This window comes from Heloderma suspectum, chromosome 5, assembly GCF_057233095.1.
Source record: "Heloderma suspectum isolate Gila_16-S chromosome 5, 16-S_ref, whole genome shotgun sequence".
In the NCBI taxonomy this organism is placed as follows: Eukaryota; Metazoa; Chordata; class Lepidosauria; order Squamata; family Helodermatidae; genus Heloderma; species Heloderma suspectum.
Genome location: NC_139462.1, coordinates 126,562,946 through 126,582,302, shown reverse-complemented (window position 1 = coordinate 126,582,302; position 19,357 = coordinate 126,562,946). Strand labels below are relative to the sequence as shown.

Sequence of the window (19,357 nt, the reverse complement as noted above, 5' to 3'; positions counted from 1 at the left end):
GCAAGATATAAGAGCAGAGGAGGGCGTGGGGGGGAGAGGCCTGTTTGGGAAGTCAGACAACATATAGGCACGTTTTCTGTTGGGGACGCTAATTGGGATGGGGAACACGTTTGAAAAAACCTTAGCCTCTACAATGAGCCAGCTATCTCCTGTTTAGTGCCTAGCTGGAAAACTACTTAGCTTTCTTGAAGAACAGAGAGAGACTAAACATCTCTGAGAGGCATTATTGTTAGCAGCTTATCACAGACATTTAAACCACATTAAGGCATCATTCCTAAATACACTGGAGAGTAAGTCTCATTGAACTTAGAGGAGATTACTTTGGAATAAACGTGAGAACATAAGAAGAGCCCTGCTCAGACCAAGGGTCCATCTTGTCCAGCATTCTGTTCACACAGTGGCCAGCCAGCTGTCGACCAGGAACCCACAAGCAGGGCATGAGCGCAACAGCACCCTCCTGTCCATGTTCCTCAGCAACTGGTGCACATAGGCATTCTGCCTCTGGTACTGGAGGTAGCACGTAGCCATCAGGGCTAGTAGCCATTGATAGCCTTCTCCTCCAGGAATTTGTCCAATCCCCTTTTAAAGCCATCCAAGTTGGTGGCCGTCGCTACAGCCTGCGGTAGCGAATTCTGTAGTTTAACTATGCACTGCGTGAAGAAGTCCTTCCTGTTATCTGTCCTGAATCTCCCACCAATCAGCTTCATGGGGTGACCCGGGGTGAGAGAGGGAGAAAAATGTCTCCCTACCCACTTTCTCCACATACTTTGGGTTGCACTGCAAGTGTGCTTTATTTTATTTTTTCCCTAGTCAAGTTCAAAAATATTTGTTCGAAAAATTTTAGACGTACATATACAACATGTTAAAGTAATGTACTGCTTACTAAATATGTCTAATACACATGCTACAAAACTGTTCTTCCTTGCCCCACCTCTTCTGCAGCATCTATACTTCCCTTCTACCAATAATTCCTTGTTTCCCCCTTACAGTAGGTGTGTCATAGGCTCAACTGCCAGGGAATTCACCTGGGTGTTTCTGCTGATAAGAAACAATAGGATGTCAGCACAGGGCAAGCCCCCACTCCCAACCCACCAGACTACTGATGCTGTTAGCAATTGCCTTCTGCCATGTGCCAATAATAGTCTCTGAATCATGCTGGATCAGGTACTCGGAGCCTTCCTGTGTCTTCAGCTAGAACAGAACAGAAGTTTGTAAATGACACCCAGACAGAAGATGCTCCCCACAACCCCAAGCATTCAGAGAAGTGTCCCTAGATTTAATACAATTCACAAGAACTTCTACAGTCCCAACTATTACGCAGGACATTCCAGTACCTTGAGATTTCTAAGGTGAGAGGTGCCAGACCTCAAGCCACCCTATAACCTCACCTTCTGGCTTGACAACTTTGCCATATAATCCTAGATTTGTTCCCCCATCCCCAAATCCAGATATAGCAATGGAAAAGCATTCTATACATGCTGAAATGCACTCTTCTGATCATTCTTTCATAGAGAGAGCCATCATGTGTGTGTGTGTATATTTATTTATTTATGTGTTTATTTACGTATTTATTTAAAGGTTTTGGGGATAGGCCCAACCAAAATTAAGTTCTGGAATTTGTAATTTCCTCCTAAGGTTGATCTTGTTAGCATATAATTTGTTTGATGGTTGTCTTTTTGTATCATATACACTTCCTGTTGACTTTTTCTGTTAAATGCCTGTTCCCATAAAACGTCCAGGTCCTGCAGCAAACATCTAGTATAGGTGCTGTCCCATCTCCCTTCTGCATTTGGTGCTGTCACAAAGGTTGTTTCTGCACTAGTCCTTCGCTCTAGAATTACCATCCTTTGTTTGCTCCCTTTCCATGGGGAATCCACACATTGTTCCTGCTGTATTTATTCAAACTGGATGATTTGAGATTTTTTTTTTTTGTTAAAAATCCAAATTGTAATACCAGCCTATCCAATATGGACAGGAGAAGTGCTACCGAGGCTTAGGGTAACTGTCCCTTTAAATGGAAAACTTCCAGTCTGCACAGTCAGCCCATTTTATTGCTTTCTTACTCAGCATGGCTGGGGGATTAGTGATTAATTGCCCTTATTTGACCACCATTTGATCCCTGGGGTGGAGGATGTATTAAATGAAATTGCCCCTTGTGTAGTCAGCTTTTGTCCCACACAGGGCAAGGGGAATGTTACATGAATGGCTTCTTTCCATTATTACCCCATCACCCTTTTCTTTCCATTATAATAATAACATGAAATTTGGCTATAATAGAAAGAATCCAGTAACGTAACATTCCACTCACCCTGCATGAAACAAAAGCTGACTAAACAAGGGGCAATAATGACTAATCTGCCAGCCAGAAAGCAATAAAACAGGTGAACCTGCAAAACAGGAAGCTTTCAATTTACATTACAAAAGACTTTTTCCAGAATGGAATGTACTTGTGTGTAGACATTTCAGAAGATACTGGCACACGGGGAAGGACATTACTGGATATTAAGTGACTGTGCAGAACCTCTGTTTTAATTCCATTTCCAGCTAATTGTGGATAAACAATACCTCAGCAGTGCTAAAGGGACCTAGTGTAAAAACAATGAAGTACTGGCAACGGAGTCAAGAGAGCCCCAGGTAACATGCTGCACTAAAGGATGCATCTCATAGTGCTATGGTTGCACAGTGTGGCTTGAAATGTGCTTGGCAGTTCCTGAGGCAGGCTTTCTCTAGGAGAACACTGCACAGGTTTCTCTGCTACCCACCACCTGGAATTAGGATGCAGTATACACATGTTGACATTTGATACTTTTTAAAAACTCCTGCTGCACTCCCTCCATAACACTCATTTTTTTAAAAGCCACCCATATTTCAGAAGAGATAGAGTTCACTTTTAAAAAGAGGTTCAGCCTTCATAGAGGAGGATCCTTGCAGCCAAGAAGCATGCACAAATGTGATGGCATTCTCAGCATTAGAGGCTGCCTATTATGTCTTTGGTTTTTGAAAAATGTTCACTTTTCTCCAAGGCAGGGGAATTGATCTTCACAGAAACAGAAACAGCAACCCTCCCTTACTTCCAAGACATTCTTTTTGCTTGACTTGTCTTTGGTGGCCCAAGAAAGTGTTGCTCCATGAAGATCCACAGTGTGCTCTGGGCTACTCAAGACCGAAGGATGTTTCTAAGGGTGAAGTGAAGGAAAGAGACAGAAATCCTAGTTGTGTGACTGTTCACAACTACAGAGAAACAAGAATCCCATCCTCATTTATCCAGCAAATCATATCCTGTTCTATTCCCATGACTAGTTGTATTTTGCCTTCCTAGATGCCCAATTCCTTGCCAAGTCCATGCCAATTATAAGAGTTAGTTATGCACACATTTTCCCAAGTGAAAAGCTCTTTCTTCTATATGGAGCCAAAGATAAAGATAAATGAAACTGTGAGTTTTTTCAACATTAAGGACAGACGTTATTCTTAGATATGAAGGCCCTTAAAGTCTATAAGGCATCAATTTGATAAAAAAGAAACCACGGCACTGACACCCCTTGGTGGGCGATTTATTCATTAAAAGTAGTTTACCCCACCTTCCCTTCAAAGTCACCCAAGGCAGAACACAAAAAATTAAGAAAAAGCAAAAACAGACAACACAAGAGATAAAAGGTGACAGACAAATTTCAGAAGCTAATCAGTCCAGGAGTTAACACTAATAACCTGGAAGGCCAAATGCCGACCAGAAAAGAAAAAAAAGTTTCCACATGATGATGGAAGGCAAAATGTGCTTCTCAAGGGAGGGGTTCCAAAGCCTCGGTGTGGCCTCTCCCCTGCATCCCAAACAAATGTAGCTCTGATCTTAAAGAGCAGGCAGCTTCATATGAGGGAAGTTGGTCCATTAGGTTGGATTCATTAGATTCATTAGGTTGGATTCATTGGATTCACTCCCCAGCCTCTGCACCACTGGAATATCAACTGGTCTGCCCTTAAATCAGGGGAGCCAGCCAAGGCTGAGGACTTACCACACTGCCAGAAGCTGAATGCTTTGAGTCTTTGAAAAATGTTAAGACACCTCCTTCCAAGACTGTCCACGAAGAACTCCAATTCTTCCTAAGAGAAGACAAAAGAAAGGACGCCCCATACACAGGGCAGTGCTAAGTGGGTGACATGAAATGGAGAGGAGGGCAGGATTCCAGCTCAGAGAGAAAGGCCTGGCTGCCCTCAGCCAGCTGCCCAGCTTCAGTAGTCCCTATTTCCCACCATTTTTCAGCCACCAACTCTGTGTTAGGAGACATTTGCACACTCCTCCCTGGATTATTAAATGCTTGTCTCATGCCATGCACCTCTGTGCTGGATCAAGGCCTCCAATGATGGTGATGATGATTTATTACATTTATATACTGCTCAATAGCCAAAGCTCTCTGGGCGGTTTACAAAGATTAAAAACATTAAAAATACAATATACAGTGATTAAAAACCATTTACATTAAAAAAAAAACCTGAACAGACAAAACACACCAAAGAAAAATATATCTAAAATAACTTCAAACAAACAATCTCAAAAGCAAACAACCGTAACCATAAGACATTCCAGGATCGATTAAAACTTATCGTATGCTGCCGAATGCCTGGGAGAAAAGAAAGGTCTTAACCTGGCACCGAAAAGATAACAATGTTGGTGCCAGGCGGGCCTCATCGGGGAGATCAGTCCATAATTTGGGGGCCACCACTGAAAAGGCCCTCTCCCTTGTTGCCGTCTTCCGAGCTTCCCTTGGTGTAAGCAGCTGGAGGAGGGCCTTAGATGTTGAGCGTAGTATACAGGTAGATTCGTGTCAGGAGAGGTGCTCTGCCAGGTATTGTGGTCCCAAGCCGTGTAAGGCTTTATAGGTTAAAATCAGCACCTTGAATTGGGCTCGGAAACATACAGGCAGCCAGTGCAAGTGGGCCAGAGTCGGTCTTATATGTTCGGACCTTCTGGTCCCCATTATCAATCTGGCCGCCTCATTTTGCATGAGCTACAGCTTCTGAACCATCTTCAAAGGCAGCCCCACATAGAGTGCACTGCAGTTATCTAACTTGGAGATTACCAGAGGATAGACAAATGAAGCCAGGTTATCCCTGTCCAGATAGGGGTGAAGCTGGGCCACCGACCAAAGTTGGTAGAAGGTACTCCGTGCCACTGAGGCAACCTGAGCCACAATAACTTGCATGTGTGAAACAGAATAGCACCAGTTCAGTGAGTTACTTCCTCTTTAGCACAAATTTGCCAGTTTGACTGTAACAGTAAACAGTAAAATGGCTTATGCTAAAATTCCAAAATCCACGGTCAGGCAATACCTTTATTAAAGGTAAAGGTGTCCCCAACCAGTCGTGTCCGACTCTAGGGTGCGGTGCTCATCCCCGTTTCTAAGCCGAAGAGCCAGCACTGTCCGAAGACGCTTCCGTGGTCATGTGGCCGGCATGACTGAACACCGAGGTGCACGGAACGCTGTTACCTTTCCCGCCGAGGCGGTACCTATTTATCTACTTGCCATTTCTTGCTTTCGAACTGCTAGGTTGGCAGGAGCTGGGACTGAAGACAGGAGCTCACTCTGTCATGCAGCACTCGGGTCTCGAACTGCTGACCTGCCGACCTTCCAGTCTGCAGTTCAGCGTCTTAACCACTAAGCCACCGCGGCCCCCAATACCTTTATTAGGACCTCCCAAATATGCACAAAATTGTGGCCAAGCTTTCAAGATGTCCAGATCTCTTCAGCAGGCAAGATGTTTCAGAAAGCAGGTTGGGATGGGATAAGAGGAGAAGTGGGTGGGGGACTGACAATGTTTAAGTAATGGAGTCTGCATGGTGGAAGACTTCATGACTTCAACATCAAGTTAGACTCTCCCCCCTTTCTTCTCCCTCAAACCTACTTTTTCTTACAACTTGCCTGATGAAGAGATCTGGAGATCTTTAAACTGCTGACAATTTTATGAATATTTGGTTACCTCTAATAAATGTATTTCTAATAAATGTAAATCTATAATTTAGCTACGTCTGGCTGGATTCCAGAAATGTGATTGCTGCCCTAGGTATATTGGGAGATTAAAAAAAGAGGGGCCATTGAAACTGAAACAGTTACTAGACTAACTAAACCCCAAAATATTTCAGAGGGGTAGTTGGGTCAGTCTGTCACAACAAAAACAACAGAAGCTTGTGGCACCTTAAAAGACCAACGGCTTTATTGTAGCATAAACATTCACGCACCAGAGCTGCCTCCATCAGCTTCCACAGAAGTTTATGCTACAATAAATCTATTACAAGTCGGGATGAACGGACTCACCTCTGTCTGGGTTTATTGGTGGCTTGCCGAGCTGCCTCCCCGTAGCGAGCCAAGCCGTGATTATGTGCAAAATGGCGGGGAAGAGGGGGAAATGGGGGAAGAGGGGAAGAGCTGCTCACTTTTAATGAAGAAGCTAAAATCCACAATTATCCAGCACCTGAAAGCTCCCTATGGCAGCACCCCACCACCTCAGTTTCGCCACATTCCAGCAAACTGTCAGGGAATTATAGCTCCCACCCCGTTTTTTCTGTTATGTGCACTTTTCATTGAGGCTAAAATCCACAATTATCCAGTACAGCATCTGAAGGATCCCCGTGAGAGCACCCCACCTTCACAATTTTGCCCCATTCCACTAAACTGTCAGGGAGTTATAACTCCCACCCCCTTTTCCCCTTTATGCACACTTTTCAAGCTGAGAAGTAACACAAGCATCAGAGAAGGATCACAATTCCCTGATCGCGCAGCCCGGATACAACGAAGTTACACATGCACCAGAGAAGCTCCAAAGTAATACATGCATCAGAGAAGGATTGTGATTCTCTGATCACATGGCCCCGATACAACGAAGTTACACAAGCATCAGAGAAGCAGTGAAGTTACACAAGCAAAGATGACATGATCGGCCACCATTTCCGTAAAAGAAGCCTTATGCAGAACAGGGAACAGCTGCCATTTCACACATAATCACGTCTCTGTGGAGATTGGCAGCTCTGCAATGCTCGTCGGCCACTCACCAAACCCTCCAGCAGCTTGTGTGGTGCAGTGAGTGGGGACAGGAGAAGGAGGCGGCCCAGAGAATGGGGTCCAGAGGGGTGACTAGGGCAGAGTCTGTTGGACTCCACCCCCTTCCAGGACATCTGCATCATCCCTAGTCACAAGGTTCTGCTGTTGTTTTTACCAAAAAGGTTCCCTTCCGACTTGTAGTGGTGCACTGCAAATTGAGCTCTAATTTTAGTAAGGAAAAATAGTGCAGGAAAAGGAAAAGTATCTTCCCGGAGGTCTAGTTACTTAAGACTTCTACCTGTTTGCAATTTTCCTCACAATTTTCCTGGGGCATATCTGTCATATTACCACACAGCCCATTAAGTGACACATTCAATAATACATGTGTGAATCAGCTGTAAATGTAAGGTACACCTGCCCCCCTTCCCAGAATTAAGTGCTTCCCTGAAAAGCCCACCCAACCCCCACTTCCAAATGTTATTTCCTCAATAGTTTTACCATTTCAGAAGCCTAAAGAAAAGATTCTGGTTATTTTCCATCTCTAGCTCACACTCCTTCTAACTTGTTCACATAGAAGGTTTAACAGTGGATCCAGCAGTATGTGTACAGACGTGCGTGCACACACAAGTGTTACTGTTTCTCCTGCCACTAACATTTGCCCCCCCCACACCCGATATCCATTTTTATGCTAACGCACTTAACCAGAAAAAGTTTCCACATGTAGCAACCTCAGTACTTCTAAGAAGTAGTTATATCTAATATCCAGATACAAAGAATCATTTCAAGCAGCTTGCTGTTTAGACAGAGTTTGGAATTATTTATTATTATTTAAATGACAATTTATACAAATTAGAGCTGTCACCTGATTAAAGAAATCTTACTCAACTGTATGAGCTTTAGTAGGTTAAAGTGGGATATGATTTTAAAACCACAGTTCTGAAGACAAAACACTTTGCTTTTAGATTATGGATGTACATGTCACTATAAACACTGTCTTAGGATCAAGCTACACGCAACAGGTGAGTAAAACTCTTAGGGTGCAATCCTGTGGCCATTAGACAGTGGCTAGATGGCCATAGGATATCTGTTTTTCCGGGAACCAACTTCAGAGCCCGTGCTCCGAGGTCAGTTCCTGGAAAACCGACCTCCTCCTACTTCCGCACTGCCTCCGAGGCAGCACGGAACAGCCCTGTCCTCTGTGCTTGCAAGAGGAGAGCGGAGCGGCTGAAAAGGGGTGTTCCGGGGGGCATTCTGGGACGGGGAGGGCGGAAATGCCTGTATGACACATCCAATGTGTCGTACCGCAGCCTCCTTCCCTGTTCCGTCCTCCCGCAGCTAGACAGCTGCAATCGGCTGTGTAGCTGAAAATGCAGGGCAGGAGAAGCGCGGAGGGAACGATCCACTCCATGCTTCTCCCGCCCTGCATTGGATAGGCAGTCACCTCCAAGTTCAGAGGTGGCCACCTATCTGAATAGGATTGCGCCCTTAGAGAGCAATCCTACGGCCACTAGACACTGTCTAGACACCCATAGGATTTTTCAGTTTCTGGGAACCAAGGTAATCTGACCTTGGTTTCCAGAAACCATGTTCCTTGCCCCCTCGTAGCCAGAGCAGCTCTTTCTGCACCACCACCATCTCTGTGGTCCTGCAGTGGGGAGGAGACTGCGGAAACTGCTTTGGACAGTTTCCTATTGGTTCGCCGTGCCTCTTCCCTCCCTCTCCCTGAAGCCGTGGCTCCACAAGTGCAGGGGGCTGCAGCATGGAGGAAAGGATCCCCTCCGTGCTCTGCCTGCCCTGCATTGGATCGGTGTCGGCCTCCAACTTCAGAGGCTAATGTCTCTCTCCACAGAACTGTGCCCTTCATGTCTTTTGCTATTACAAAAAGCAGCTGTGGAGAGGTGGCCAGGGTGGTTGGGGTGAGTCATCTAGCCCTTTTCCCCAAGCCCCCAGAAGTGGCTACTAGCAGAGGGGAAGCCGTATGTGCTTAAAAAACAGCAGCTCGGGAGGGGGATGGAACTGGATCGGGGCTATGGTGTGGGTGCAAATAATTAGGCCCCCCCAATCCCAAATCCACAATTGCCCACACACTTTTATTTAAATAGAATGAGGTGTCAGGAGTTCCAGTCATGAAACCCCCATATAATTTGTCTTTTCCATGATGACACCTATCACCCTCTATTTTTTTTTTAAGTCCTTCTTGATTAACAGGGACATCTTTTAAAGAAAACAGAAGATATATATGAATATGATTGATTAAATATCTAGTAGGAATAAGGAAGAACAGATGATTCCACAATTCCTTTTGTAATCCACCTTTATATCCCATATGGAAATGAGGTTTAAGTAGGCGCAACGATTCCCAAGTTTATGCAGCAGGATGGGCTGAGGTGTGCCTCAAAAAATTAAGCCACCATGTGGCTTAACTAGGGACGGACAAATCTGTTTTGGTTTCTATAACTTTTTCATTTGTTAAAACACAACCTTGTTCCATCCTACTTCCACATCAGTTTGTTCACATTTTTAAAACTCTGCATGAAAATTCATATGCATTTTTATATGCAATTTTACCTAGCACAATGCATTTTGCAAGCACGTTTCCCTAATATATGACTTTTTGTATACAATTTCCTCTAAAGTACACATTTTTGTTTGGAGAACTGCAATGAAAAATCTGGAGGAGTGCGAGAACCAAATGCTAATTGTGTTCCAGTTTGCAAATGATGTTGTGAAGTACAAATTAGATCAGTTCATATTAAAATGCAAACCAAATGAATGTTGGCACCTTCCCTAGATATGTCCACCTCTCTATCCCCATTCAACTAGGAAGGACCCATCCTCCTCTCTGCCAATGCACGGGGAGTGACATCATCCAGAGGGAGGAAGTAAACATGCACCAGGATTCCAGGGTGTAGTCTGTGCTACTGCTGACTGGCCTGGGGTAATCCCACAAGCACCATCAGTGACCAGAAAGCAGGGCCCCATCTCTAGGCCCTGACTGACCGGACAAAGGAGATAGCAGGGCATCAGGAGGCAATATCAATTGCTCTATCCCACTGTTGGAAAGAAGATGATGCCCATTGTTCAAGAAAACACTTACGTATCCCTTTAGACTTTAAGAGTGAAGTGTGCCTCCCGTTTTAAGACAGGAAAAAAACCAATGGCCCCTCCATGCTTCCCTCCTTATCAAAAGCTCAAGAAATGTTGAAATAGGTGTGTGTGTGTGTGTGTATATTGTTGTTGTTCAGTCGTTAAGTCGTTAAGTTGTGTCCAACTCTTCATGACCCGATGGACCATAGCACGCCAGGCCTTCCTGTCCTCCGCTCTCTTCCAGAGCGTACTCAAGTTCATATTCATTGCATCGGTGATGTTATCTAGCCATCTCATCCTCTGCTGTCCCCTTCTCCTTTTGCCTTCACTCTTTCCCAGCATCAGGGTCTTTTCCAGTGAGTCTTCTCCTCACATTAGGTGGCCAAAATATTTGAGCATCAGCTTCAGTATCTGTCCTTCCAGTGAGCAGTCAGGGTTGATTTCCTTTAGGATTGACTGATTTGACCTCCTTGCAGTCCAGGGACTTGTAAGAGTCTTCTCCAGCACCACAGTTCAAAAGCATAAATTCTTTGGTGCTCAGCCTTCCTTATAGTCCAGCTCTCACAGCCATACATTATTACTGGGAAAACCATAGCTATGATTAGACGGACCTTTGTTGGCAAGGTGATGTCTCTGCTTCTTACTCTGCTGTCTAGGTTTGCCATAGCTTTCCTCCCAAGGAGCAAGCGTCTTTTAATTTCATGGCTACAGTCACCGTCTGCGGTGATCTTGGAGCCCAAGAAAATAAAATCTGTCACTGCTTCCATTTCTTCCCCTTCTATATGCCAGGAAATGATGGGGCCAGATGCATGATCTTAGTTTTTTTTAACGTTGAGTTTCAAACCAGCTTTTGCACTCTCCTCTTTCACCCTCAACAAGAGGCTCTTTAGATCCTCTTCGCTTTCTGCCATTAGGGTGGTATCATCTGCGTATCTGAGGTTGTTGATAATTCTCCCGGCAATCTTAATTCCGACCTGTGATTCATCCAACCTGGCGTTTCTCATGATGTACTCTGCATATAAGTTAAATAAGCAGCGCGACAATATGCAGCCTTATCGTACTCCTTTCCCAATTTTGAACCAATCGGTTGTTCCATGTCCGGTTCTTACTGTTGCTTCTTGTCCCTCATACAGGTTCCTCAGGAGACAGGTAAGGTGGTCTGGTACTCCCATCTCTTTCAGAATTTGCCACAGTTTGTTGTGATCCACACAATCAAAGGCTTTAGCGTAGTCAATGAAACAGAAATAGACGTTTTTCTGGAATTCTCTTGCTTTCTCCATGATCCAGTGAATGTTAGCGATTTGATCTCTAGTTCCTCTGCCTCTTCGAAACCCAGCTTGTACTTCTGGTAGTTCTCGGTTCACATACTGCTGAAGCCTAGCTTGTAGGATTTTGAGCATCACCTTGCTGGCATGTGAAATGAGCGCAATTGTACGGTAGTTTGAACACTCTTTGGCATTGCCCTTCTTTGGAATTGGAATGTAAACTGACCTTTTCCAGTCTTGCGGCCACTGTTGAGTGTTCCAAATTTGTTGGCATATTGAGTGCAGCACTTTAACAGCATCATCTTTTAGGATTTTAAATAACTCAGCTGGAATAGTGTCATCTCCACTAGCTTTGTTGTTAGTAATGCTTCCTAAGACCCACTTGACTTCACTCTCTAGGATGTCCGGCTCAAGTTCAGTGACTGCACTATCATGGCTATCAGGGACATTAAGATCTTTCCTGTATAGTTCTTCTGTGTATTCTTTCCACCTCTTCTTAATCTTATCTGCTTCTGTGAGGTCCCTGCCTTCTTTGTCCTTTATCATGCCCGTCTTTGCACAGAATGTTCCCTTGAGATCTCCGATTTTCTGGAAAAGATCTCTAGTCTTTCCCATTCTGTTGTTTTCCTCGATTTCTTTGCATTGTTCTTTTAAGAAGGCCTTCTTGTCTCTCCTTGTTATTCTCTGGAAATCTGCATTCAGTTGGATATATCTTCCCCTTTCTACTTTTGCTTTTCGCTTCCCTTCTTTCCTCAGCTACTTGTAAAGCCTCATCAGACAGCCACTTGGCTTTCTTGCATTTCTTTTTCTTTGGGATGGATTTCGTTGCTGCCTGCTGAACAATGTTACGGACCTCGGTCCATAGTTCCTCAGGCACTCTGTCTATCAGGTCTAATCCCTGAAATCTATTCCTCACCTCCACTGTATATTCATAAGGGATATGATTTAGGTCATACCTGAACGGTTTAGTGGTTTTCCCTACGTTCTTCAATTTAAGCTGAAATTTTGCAAGAAGCAGCTCATGATCTGAGCCACAGCCAGCTCCAGGTCTTATTTTGACTGACTGTATAGAGCTTCTCCATCTTTGGCTGCAAAGTACATAATCAATCTGATTTCAATATTGACCATCTGGTGATGTCCATGTGTAGAGTCGCCTCTTGTGCTGTGTGTGTGTGTGTGTGTGTGTGTGTGTGTATATATATATATATATATATATATAGCATTGTGGTTGTTTTTAGATTACTGTACCAAATCCAGATCAAAACATTTATATTTGATTCTTAATGTGGCCTCAACCTCCTTGCACCCCGTCTGGTTTTGAAATGAGTCTTTTTGATTTTGTTTCTTTTCATTAAATTCAGTTTTAATTAGGTTTTTACATACCTATACTTAATAGAGAACTGTGGGGGGGGGGTAGCAGAAATTCTCAAGACACACTAGCAAGTCATTCTTACCTCAAGCGTTTTCCTTTATCAGCAGTTTTTGTCCGATGGAGCATCCCAGCCTTTTCAAGCGTTTGGAACTGGGGAGGAGAAAAAGGCTGTAGTTTAAGCCTGCCCTGGTTGTTGTGGGATCTATCTCTTCCAACTTTCCCATTCCTTCCCTGCTAAGGGAAGCATTTCAGCCTCTCTCACACTACTTATGTGAATGTCTGTGATGTGGAAGAGAGAGCACAGGAAAGGTATTTGTACTAAAAATGAAAAGGTTTTACATTTGCATCACAAAGCTGGTTGAAACAAGAGAGCCCCTTTTCACCTTCACCTGGGAGTGGAAACACTTTTATGATTCCTTCTCTGCTCTGAAATGCTCCCAGCTTTGTCTTGGTTCTAGAAATGTTCCCTATACGTAATCTTTTAGCTCAACCTTTTGGTCCTCACCCCAGAAACTAAACCCACAGAAGCAGCTGTGTTGGTGTGTATTCTTCCAGTTTACTTTTGGCTCCCTTCTTCCTCCCCTTGTTGTCTCCTCCTCCATCCATGTTTAGGGGACATATTAAAAGAAGAGAAATGTTAGGAGCTGTGGGTACAGGAGCTGGCAGCTTGGGGAATGAGGGGAAATTTGGGCCTTGGCTCATCATCCTGCGCTAGAGCTGGGCATTTCCTGGGGGCCATTTTCACACACAAAGCCCATGAGCACTCTGTGGGACTCCCCCCAGAAAGAAACAAACCAAATTGCCAGCAAACCGCTCCATAGCGCTACAATGGTTAAATGTAGCTTGCTTCCAAGCTAAATTAAATCCTTTTGATGCTCCATAACAGCTACAGAAGCCAATCTTTTTTTGGTAAAAGAAAAAAAAAAACACCAATTTCATGGGCAGTGGAAGGGAGCATTTGGGGTGGGGGGAGCAGCAGAGGACACATGCGACCAGTGGACCACATGTCGTCCACCGCTGCCTTGCACCATCTCTTCACCAGCCACCTTTCCAAGGATGGTCCCAGCGGCTCCAAGTGCACAAGGGACCAGAACATTTGCTTATCTTCCTGTTGTGGTGGGATATGGAAGTCCCACTTCACATTTGCCACCACCAGTTTCCTTACCTGCTCCCCCTTTGAACTAGGGAAAGCCAACAGATTGGGTGACCAATTCCCGAATGGACTGCTGTCCAGACTGGACCCGCTGCTGGTACTGTGGTGATGGCTGGACAGGGTTACCTGAGCGATATAATTTAATTAGCAGAATCCGCATGAAACACAACTGAGGCATCCCACAGGCTAAATGATCCCCAGGGCCCTGGCCCCATTCACCTTTCCATTTATTCATGTTGATGAGCTCACTCTATCCCAAGAGGAGAGTCTTACATCAAATAGATGGGCCTACATCACCCTTAAAGAGGTCTCAAATCCAGTAAAAAAAACCAAGACAAAATGTTAACTTCTTAAAAATATAGTTTTCCTCAAGAATTAAAATCTCAAGACCAGCAGCAAGAAGGATCTCCACCTTGAATTTCTGCCTCCTGCCCAATTATTAAATAGGAGAAGGACCCAGCCAGGTCAAAAGAGTAGGAAGTGTATTTTCACAGGGCAGCTGGTTTTATTTACCATTTTAAGTAATCTACTGTATACTTGATCGCTTGCTAATACTCAGTGATAATCAATTTATGTTTCCTGAATGGGAATTAATGGCTTGGAGAGGCCTTTTCAATGGCTTATGAAAATTGTTGGCTATTAGCCAGAACACACCTCCCAGCTAGACTTGCGTTCCCAGTTTGCGTGTGTGGCAGAAGGAGAAATAGAGTTTGGGAAGCTGGAACGTAGCCAGCAAGGAGAAACAGGGCTGAGTTTTGCAGCTGGTTTGCAAAAGTAGCCTTTGGGGCTACCAGCGAATGTAGCTGGCTTCTGAGATAACAGAGTAGGCCTTAAAGCAGCCTCCCCAACCTGGTGTCCTCCAGATGTGTTGGACTACAATTCCCATCATGGCCATTGGCCATGCTGGCTGGAGATGAGAGCTGCAGTCCAAAACATCTGGAGGACACCAGGTTGGGGAGGGGGTTTCACAGACGAGCACCGTCTCCGAGGGCTTGCCTCCCCCCGCATGTTAGGTAGCTGTGCGCAGACCTCACTAAGGCAAGGTCACATCTCACAAATCAGATGTGGTGATATTCACCCAACTGGCAGCTGAGCGGTTATGTTTTGTTTAGTAAGTAGCAGATGGGGGCGAAAACTTGAGTGGAACCCCTTCCTCTGCATGCTTAAACAACTGAAATAGCTATCCATTTGCTGCCATCTCATGGTGCCCTGCGTACTGCCCCAGAGTGCCCCTCCCCTCCTCGTGGAAAAGCAGCATTGCCCTTGTCATGCCCTGCCCCACAGCCTTTCCAAACCCTTCTTACCACGTCCGAGACATAATGGCCGCTATCAGACACCAGCCCCTCCTGGCTGCCGTAGGAGGCCCAGCCTTGGCATGCTGAGGGAACACAGGGATAGCCCAGCTGCTTGTAGGAGCCAACTGGAGAATAATCTTCTTCAGGGTAGTGTTCAAGTTCATCAGGAGAAAGATTGGGGTAGTCAGTTTCTGGAGTTGGTGGCTAAATAAAATTCCAGACCGAGGTCAGCAACACACACGCAGCATATCCCTCCACGGTTAACTATTCAGGGGGCTGCAATCTCTTCAGAGACCCCTCACCCCCCGCCCCACCCCTTGCCAGAGGATGGGACCAGCCATTGCACAACTTTGGGCAAACACCAAATCAAGGGCATGTTCTGCTCCGTGCTGGGCTGGTGACAACATGCAGCCCCAGGCCAGTCCACCTGCCGCAGATTTGGCATGAACAGTGAACATGAACACTGACGTCCCGCCAGATCACTGTCCTGGGCCCTCCACCCTCAAGCCTGGGAGGCAGGCCAGCAGCATCCCCAGTCTGTCTCATTAGCCCAGCACCAGTGGCAATCCCTCCAGGCCAGCCCCAAGAGGGAGGGGTTTCCTGGTCAGGGAAATGGAATTCGTACGGACCATAGCAACCCCTTACCCCAGCCCCCTCTAGCCTGTCCTGATGCTACACCCAGTACTCAGAGCTGGGTCAGATGGACTCCCTCCACCCACCCACCCAAGTCTCAGTAATGCATGCCAGGCCAGCTCCTTCATCCACAACTAACGCATGGATGAGCATGATCTTATTATGATCATGGCATTAAGCAACAGCACTCCCAGGCTAAAGGGCATTGCAGAAGAGTCACTGGTACCTGGGAGTTGGAAGAGGGACAAGAGGGGAAACAGCAAGTAAGCATCTGCTTCCCCATCTCCTATGATGTCCCCCCTCCCCATATCTTCCTCTACCCATGATCACTTCAGTAGAGACACCTCCTTCTGAGCCCCCAGGGGTATCACCACTGTTAGGCTACGCTGCCTCAGCTCTAAAATCTTTAACCACTACCATCAAAATAAACCCTCTATACCTAAAAGAAACTTAGTAGCCTGGTTCCTACAGTGTAGCCATGGGACTGACACCGTCGCTAGAGACAACCTTTCAAAAACAACAAAATTTAAGACATTTATTAAGGGGAAATATTTACAAAAGGGAATACAATGTCACTCTATAATAAGTTGAGATTGCTGAAAGAAGGGGTGCAGAACATTTGGGTGCTAGGCTCCCTCATTCAGCCTGCATCACCTCCTGGGGTTCCCCGCCCTCTGGAGGAACCCACATAGGCATCCCCAGTGTTATCTCCAATCTGAAACTGGAAATAACAGCAGGGAATCTCCTGTGCGCTGGCTGGGGATGTGGGGATGCAGGCAGCAGGGATTTGTCCCACATCAGGAAGGGCAGCTGCTATTCCTGGTGCGGGCCAAGTAACTTCATGTGGCACCAGGGTGTCCACAGGGGCACCAGGAGCTGCTCTAAGACAGGGGCCATGTCCATGGGGGCACCAGATACAGCATGAGGCCAAGGAGTGGGCTCTCCCAGCACCAGCAGAATCCCTTTCTCTGTGCTGGGAGGAATGTAAACAGGGGACAGGGCGATGATGTCGACAGATGGGACCATGCCCACAATGACGTCAGGCAGCCTACAGTGGGCCTGGTGGGGGGCAATCTGGCCCTCCACCCCGAAAACACTTCTGCACCCCTGGGCTAAAGGTTCCTAAATTAAATATACTTGGTTAAAATTTCTAGTAGGTAAGAGCCAGCATGGCTCTTCATATGTTTTTAGAGTTTTCCTCAGCCAAATAAGTTCTTAATAGCTTTTCCTTCAGAGAGCAGGTTTCCCTAAACTCCACCCCAACCAATTCCTCAAAAAAAGGAATAGATGCTGTACATCTTCCTCTTCTTCCAGCTTCTTCTGCCTTCTAGCATGATTCAGATGCTTCAGGGACTACCTGCTGGCATTCCCTCTGGTTGTGCATAAAATAAGAACCTAAAGTGTTTATGTATAATTTGGTTTTCTCATAAATTATTAAATTTAAAAGTATAGGTTATTCAGACAATAATCACAAAGTTATTGTTTACTTTTAAATGTTTTTAATTTCAGTGATAATGTTATGAGCAAACCAAGCTGTACGTAAAACATTTTATGTTCCTAAAGTGACTTTAGATATGTAAAAACACAGTATTCCCTATTTTTCAATTTCCCCCAATTCCCATTTTTTCCCTAGGGAAAATTCGCTCAGGACCCCTGGCCCCCAGTTCAAAATCACAGGACGTTTTATATCTCTACTCTGAATGTGAGTCACCCTTGATCCCCACTGACTGGACTAGCCCTTAATGGACCATCCATCCAATCCATCAAGATTTCCCTCCTCATCCCAATACTACATAACCCCCTTAATTTACCCTCTGATCCACAGGGCTGTAGGGAGCAAATACAGGCTGCATCTCTGGGTAGCCGAGCGCTTCGTTTGCGTGGGGTGCATCCCACGATGTCTCGCCTGTTGTTGTGTTATAGAAGAACACCTGCCCACTGGCCTCGTCTACATATTGGTCCCACTCGGCAGGTGTGGCAGGGCTCAGGGCCAGTGAGTGGGAGCGAGAGTTGGCAGGACTTGCACTATTCGCGGGAGCGTCAAAGGGAGACTCCCATGTCGTTTGGCCCGTCACGGGGTTGTAATAGAACAGATGACCGCTATCTGTGTCCGTGTGGGTCTCCCAGTGGTTCAGGGGGCTCCTGAGCTGCGCCTGGAGCGTGGCTTCAGCACTGCCGGCGGTGGTAGCACTCTGTTCCAACTGAAGCTCCTGCAGATTCACATACACGGGATCTGTGGCCACTGCCTCACATGGCTGCAGGACCAATAAAGAGAAGTCATCCAACTGCATCATCATACAGCAGCTTTCCCCAGCCTGGTGCCCTTCAGTTGTTTTGGACGACAAGTCCTCGGATTCCTGGCCATTGGCCATGCTGACTAGGGCTCAGAGGAGCCGAAGTCCACGACATTTGGAGGGCACCAGCCTGGGAAAAAGTCATACAACATGATACATAGATGCCGAACTACATAAGCCTCCTATGACAATACCTGGCTGGATCCCTACAGTTTGGTCAGCTTAACCTGACCAGCTCTATCTTTTTAAAAGTCCCAAACCTCCCTCCTTCCACCATTAGCTGCTCACTTCCTTTTGTAAGTTTTATTTTCTTTGTGGCAGAAGCATCAAATCCTCCCCCCCCCCGCTTCATCCTGCTAGATAAATAATGCTAACTCAACTTTTAACATCCTATGCGTGCATTTCATTTAGAGAAATGTCCTCATTCTTGCCACACTCTTCTGTGGGTGTTTTAACTGAGCCAATGGCTGCATTTGCACATAATAAGGCAGGAGTCTTGGCTTGATAAACCATGATGTGAACAAGCTGCATGCTGGTCCACAAAGCCCTCTCACTTTGTTCCTCCCTTCACGCAAGTGGGGAAACTAGCCAAGGAGGGATAGGTTAGCATTACATCCAAACCTCGGATTATGGTTTATTGTGCCCAAACAAGTCAGGATTCATAAACCAACCACAAACCCTCGTTTAAAGCTGGCTTACAATCCTGGCTTGCTTGGGCACAATAAACCCTTTCCCTGCCTGGTTTCTTTACCCACTCACAGGAGTGAATTGGCTGGGTTCACAAGCACATCATTCATTCTTATTATAGTTTAGTAAGTCATGATTACTGGCTTAAAGTGATGTGTGAACATGGCAATGGCTTTCCTCACCTTTTAAATTAACAGTTCAACACTTAAGAAGTCTTAGTTCAGATTTCCCCACTTTGCTTAGAGTGGAGCTTTCTCTGGATGGTTGTTACAAGTCTAGCTCTGCATAGTTGTGTCCAACACAAATTGGCCCAGTCCCTTTCCCTTAACAGAATGCTTCTGTCAATTAAAGGGTATGTCTGGAAAATTAAAAGAGCTCTGTTAGGAAGGGTAGTCCATTACTTTCTATAAACCTACCTGAATGCAGTTCACAGCTACCTGAGGCACCCAAAAACTCAGGCAACATGTGGCCAACTACTTTGAAATGGCTGGAAACAAAGGGGTTTAGGAAACTTTGTACATTTGGAGTGAAATTCTGCTGGCC

General features: G+C 45.6%; 1 protein-coding gene across 2 annotated transcripts in view; it reads right to left on the bottom strand.

Annotated features, from left to right (window-relative positions):
• The window catches only part of ARHGAP27 (Rho GTPase activating protein 27), a 101,465-nt gene that overhangs the window by 21,777 nt on the left and 60,331 nt on the right, over positions 1 to 19,357 (bottom strand). For both annotated transcript variants that reach the window (XM_084857210.1, XM_084857209.1), the window contains 7 exons: positions 17,645 to 18,088; positions 15,210 to 15,404; positions 13,918 to 14,031; positions 12,835 to 12,902; positions 4,008 to 4,095; positions 3,072 to 3,176; positions 1,093 to 1,191 (listed from right to left, as the gene is read on the bottom strand). In XM_084857210.1, the coding sequence (XP_084713336.1) occupies positions 1,093 to 1,191; positions 3,072 to 3,176; positions 4,008 to 4,095; positions 12,835 to 12,902; positions 13,918 to 14,031; positions 15,210 to 15,404; positions 17,645 to 18,088 (1,113 nt within the window). The remainder of the gene's footprint in view (positions 1 to 1,092; positions 1,192 to 3,071; positions 3,177 to 4,007; positions 4,096 to 12,834; positions 12,903 to 13,917; positions 14,032 to 15,209; positions 15,405 to 17,644; positions 18,089 to 19,357) is intronic.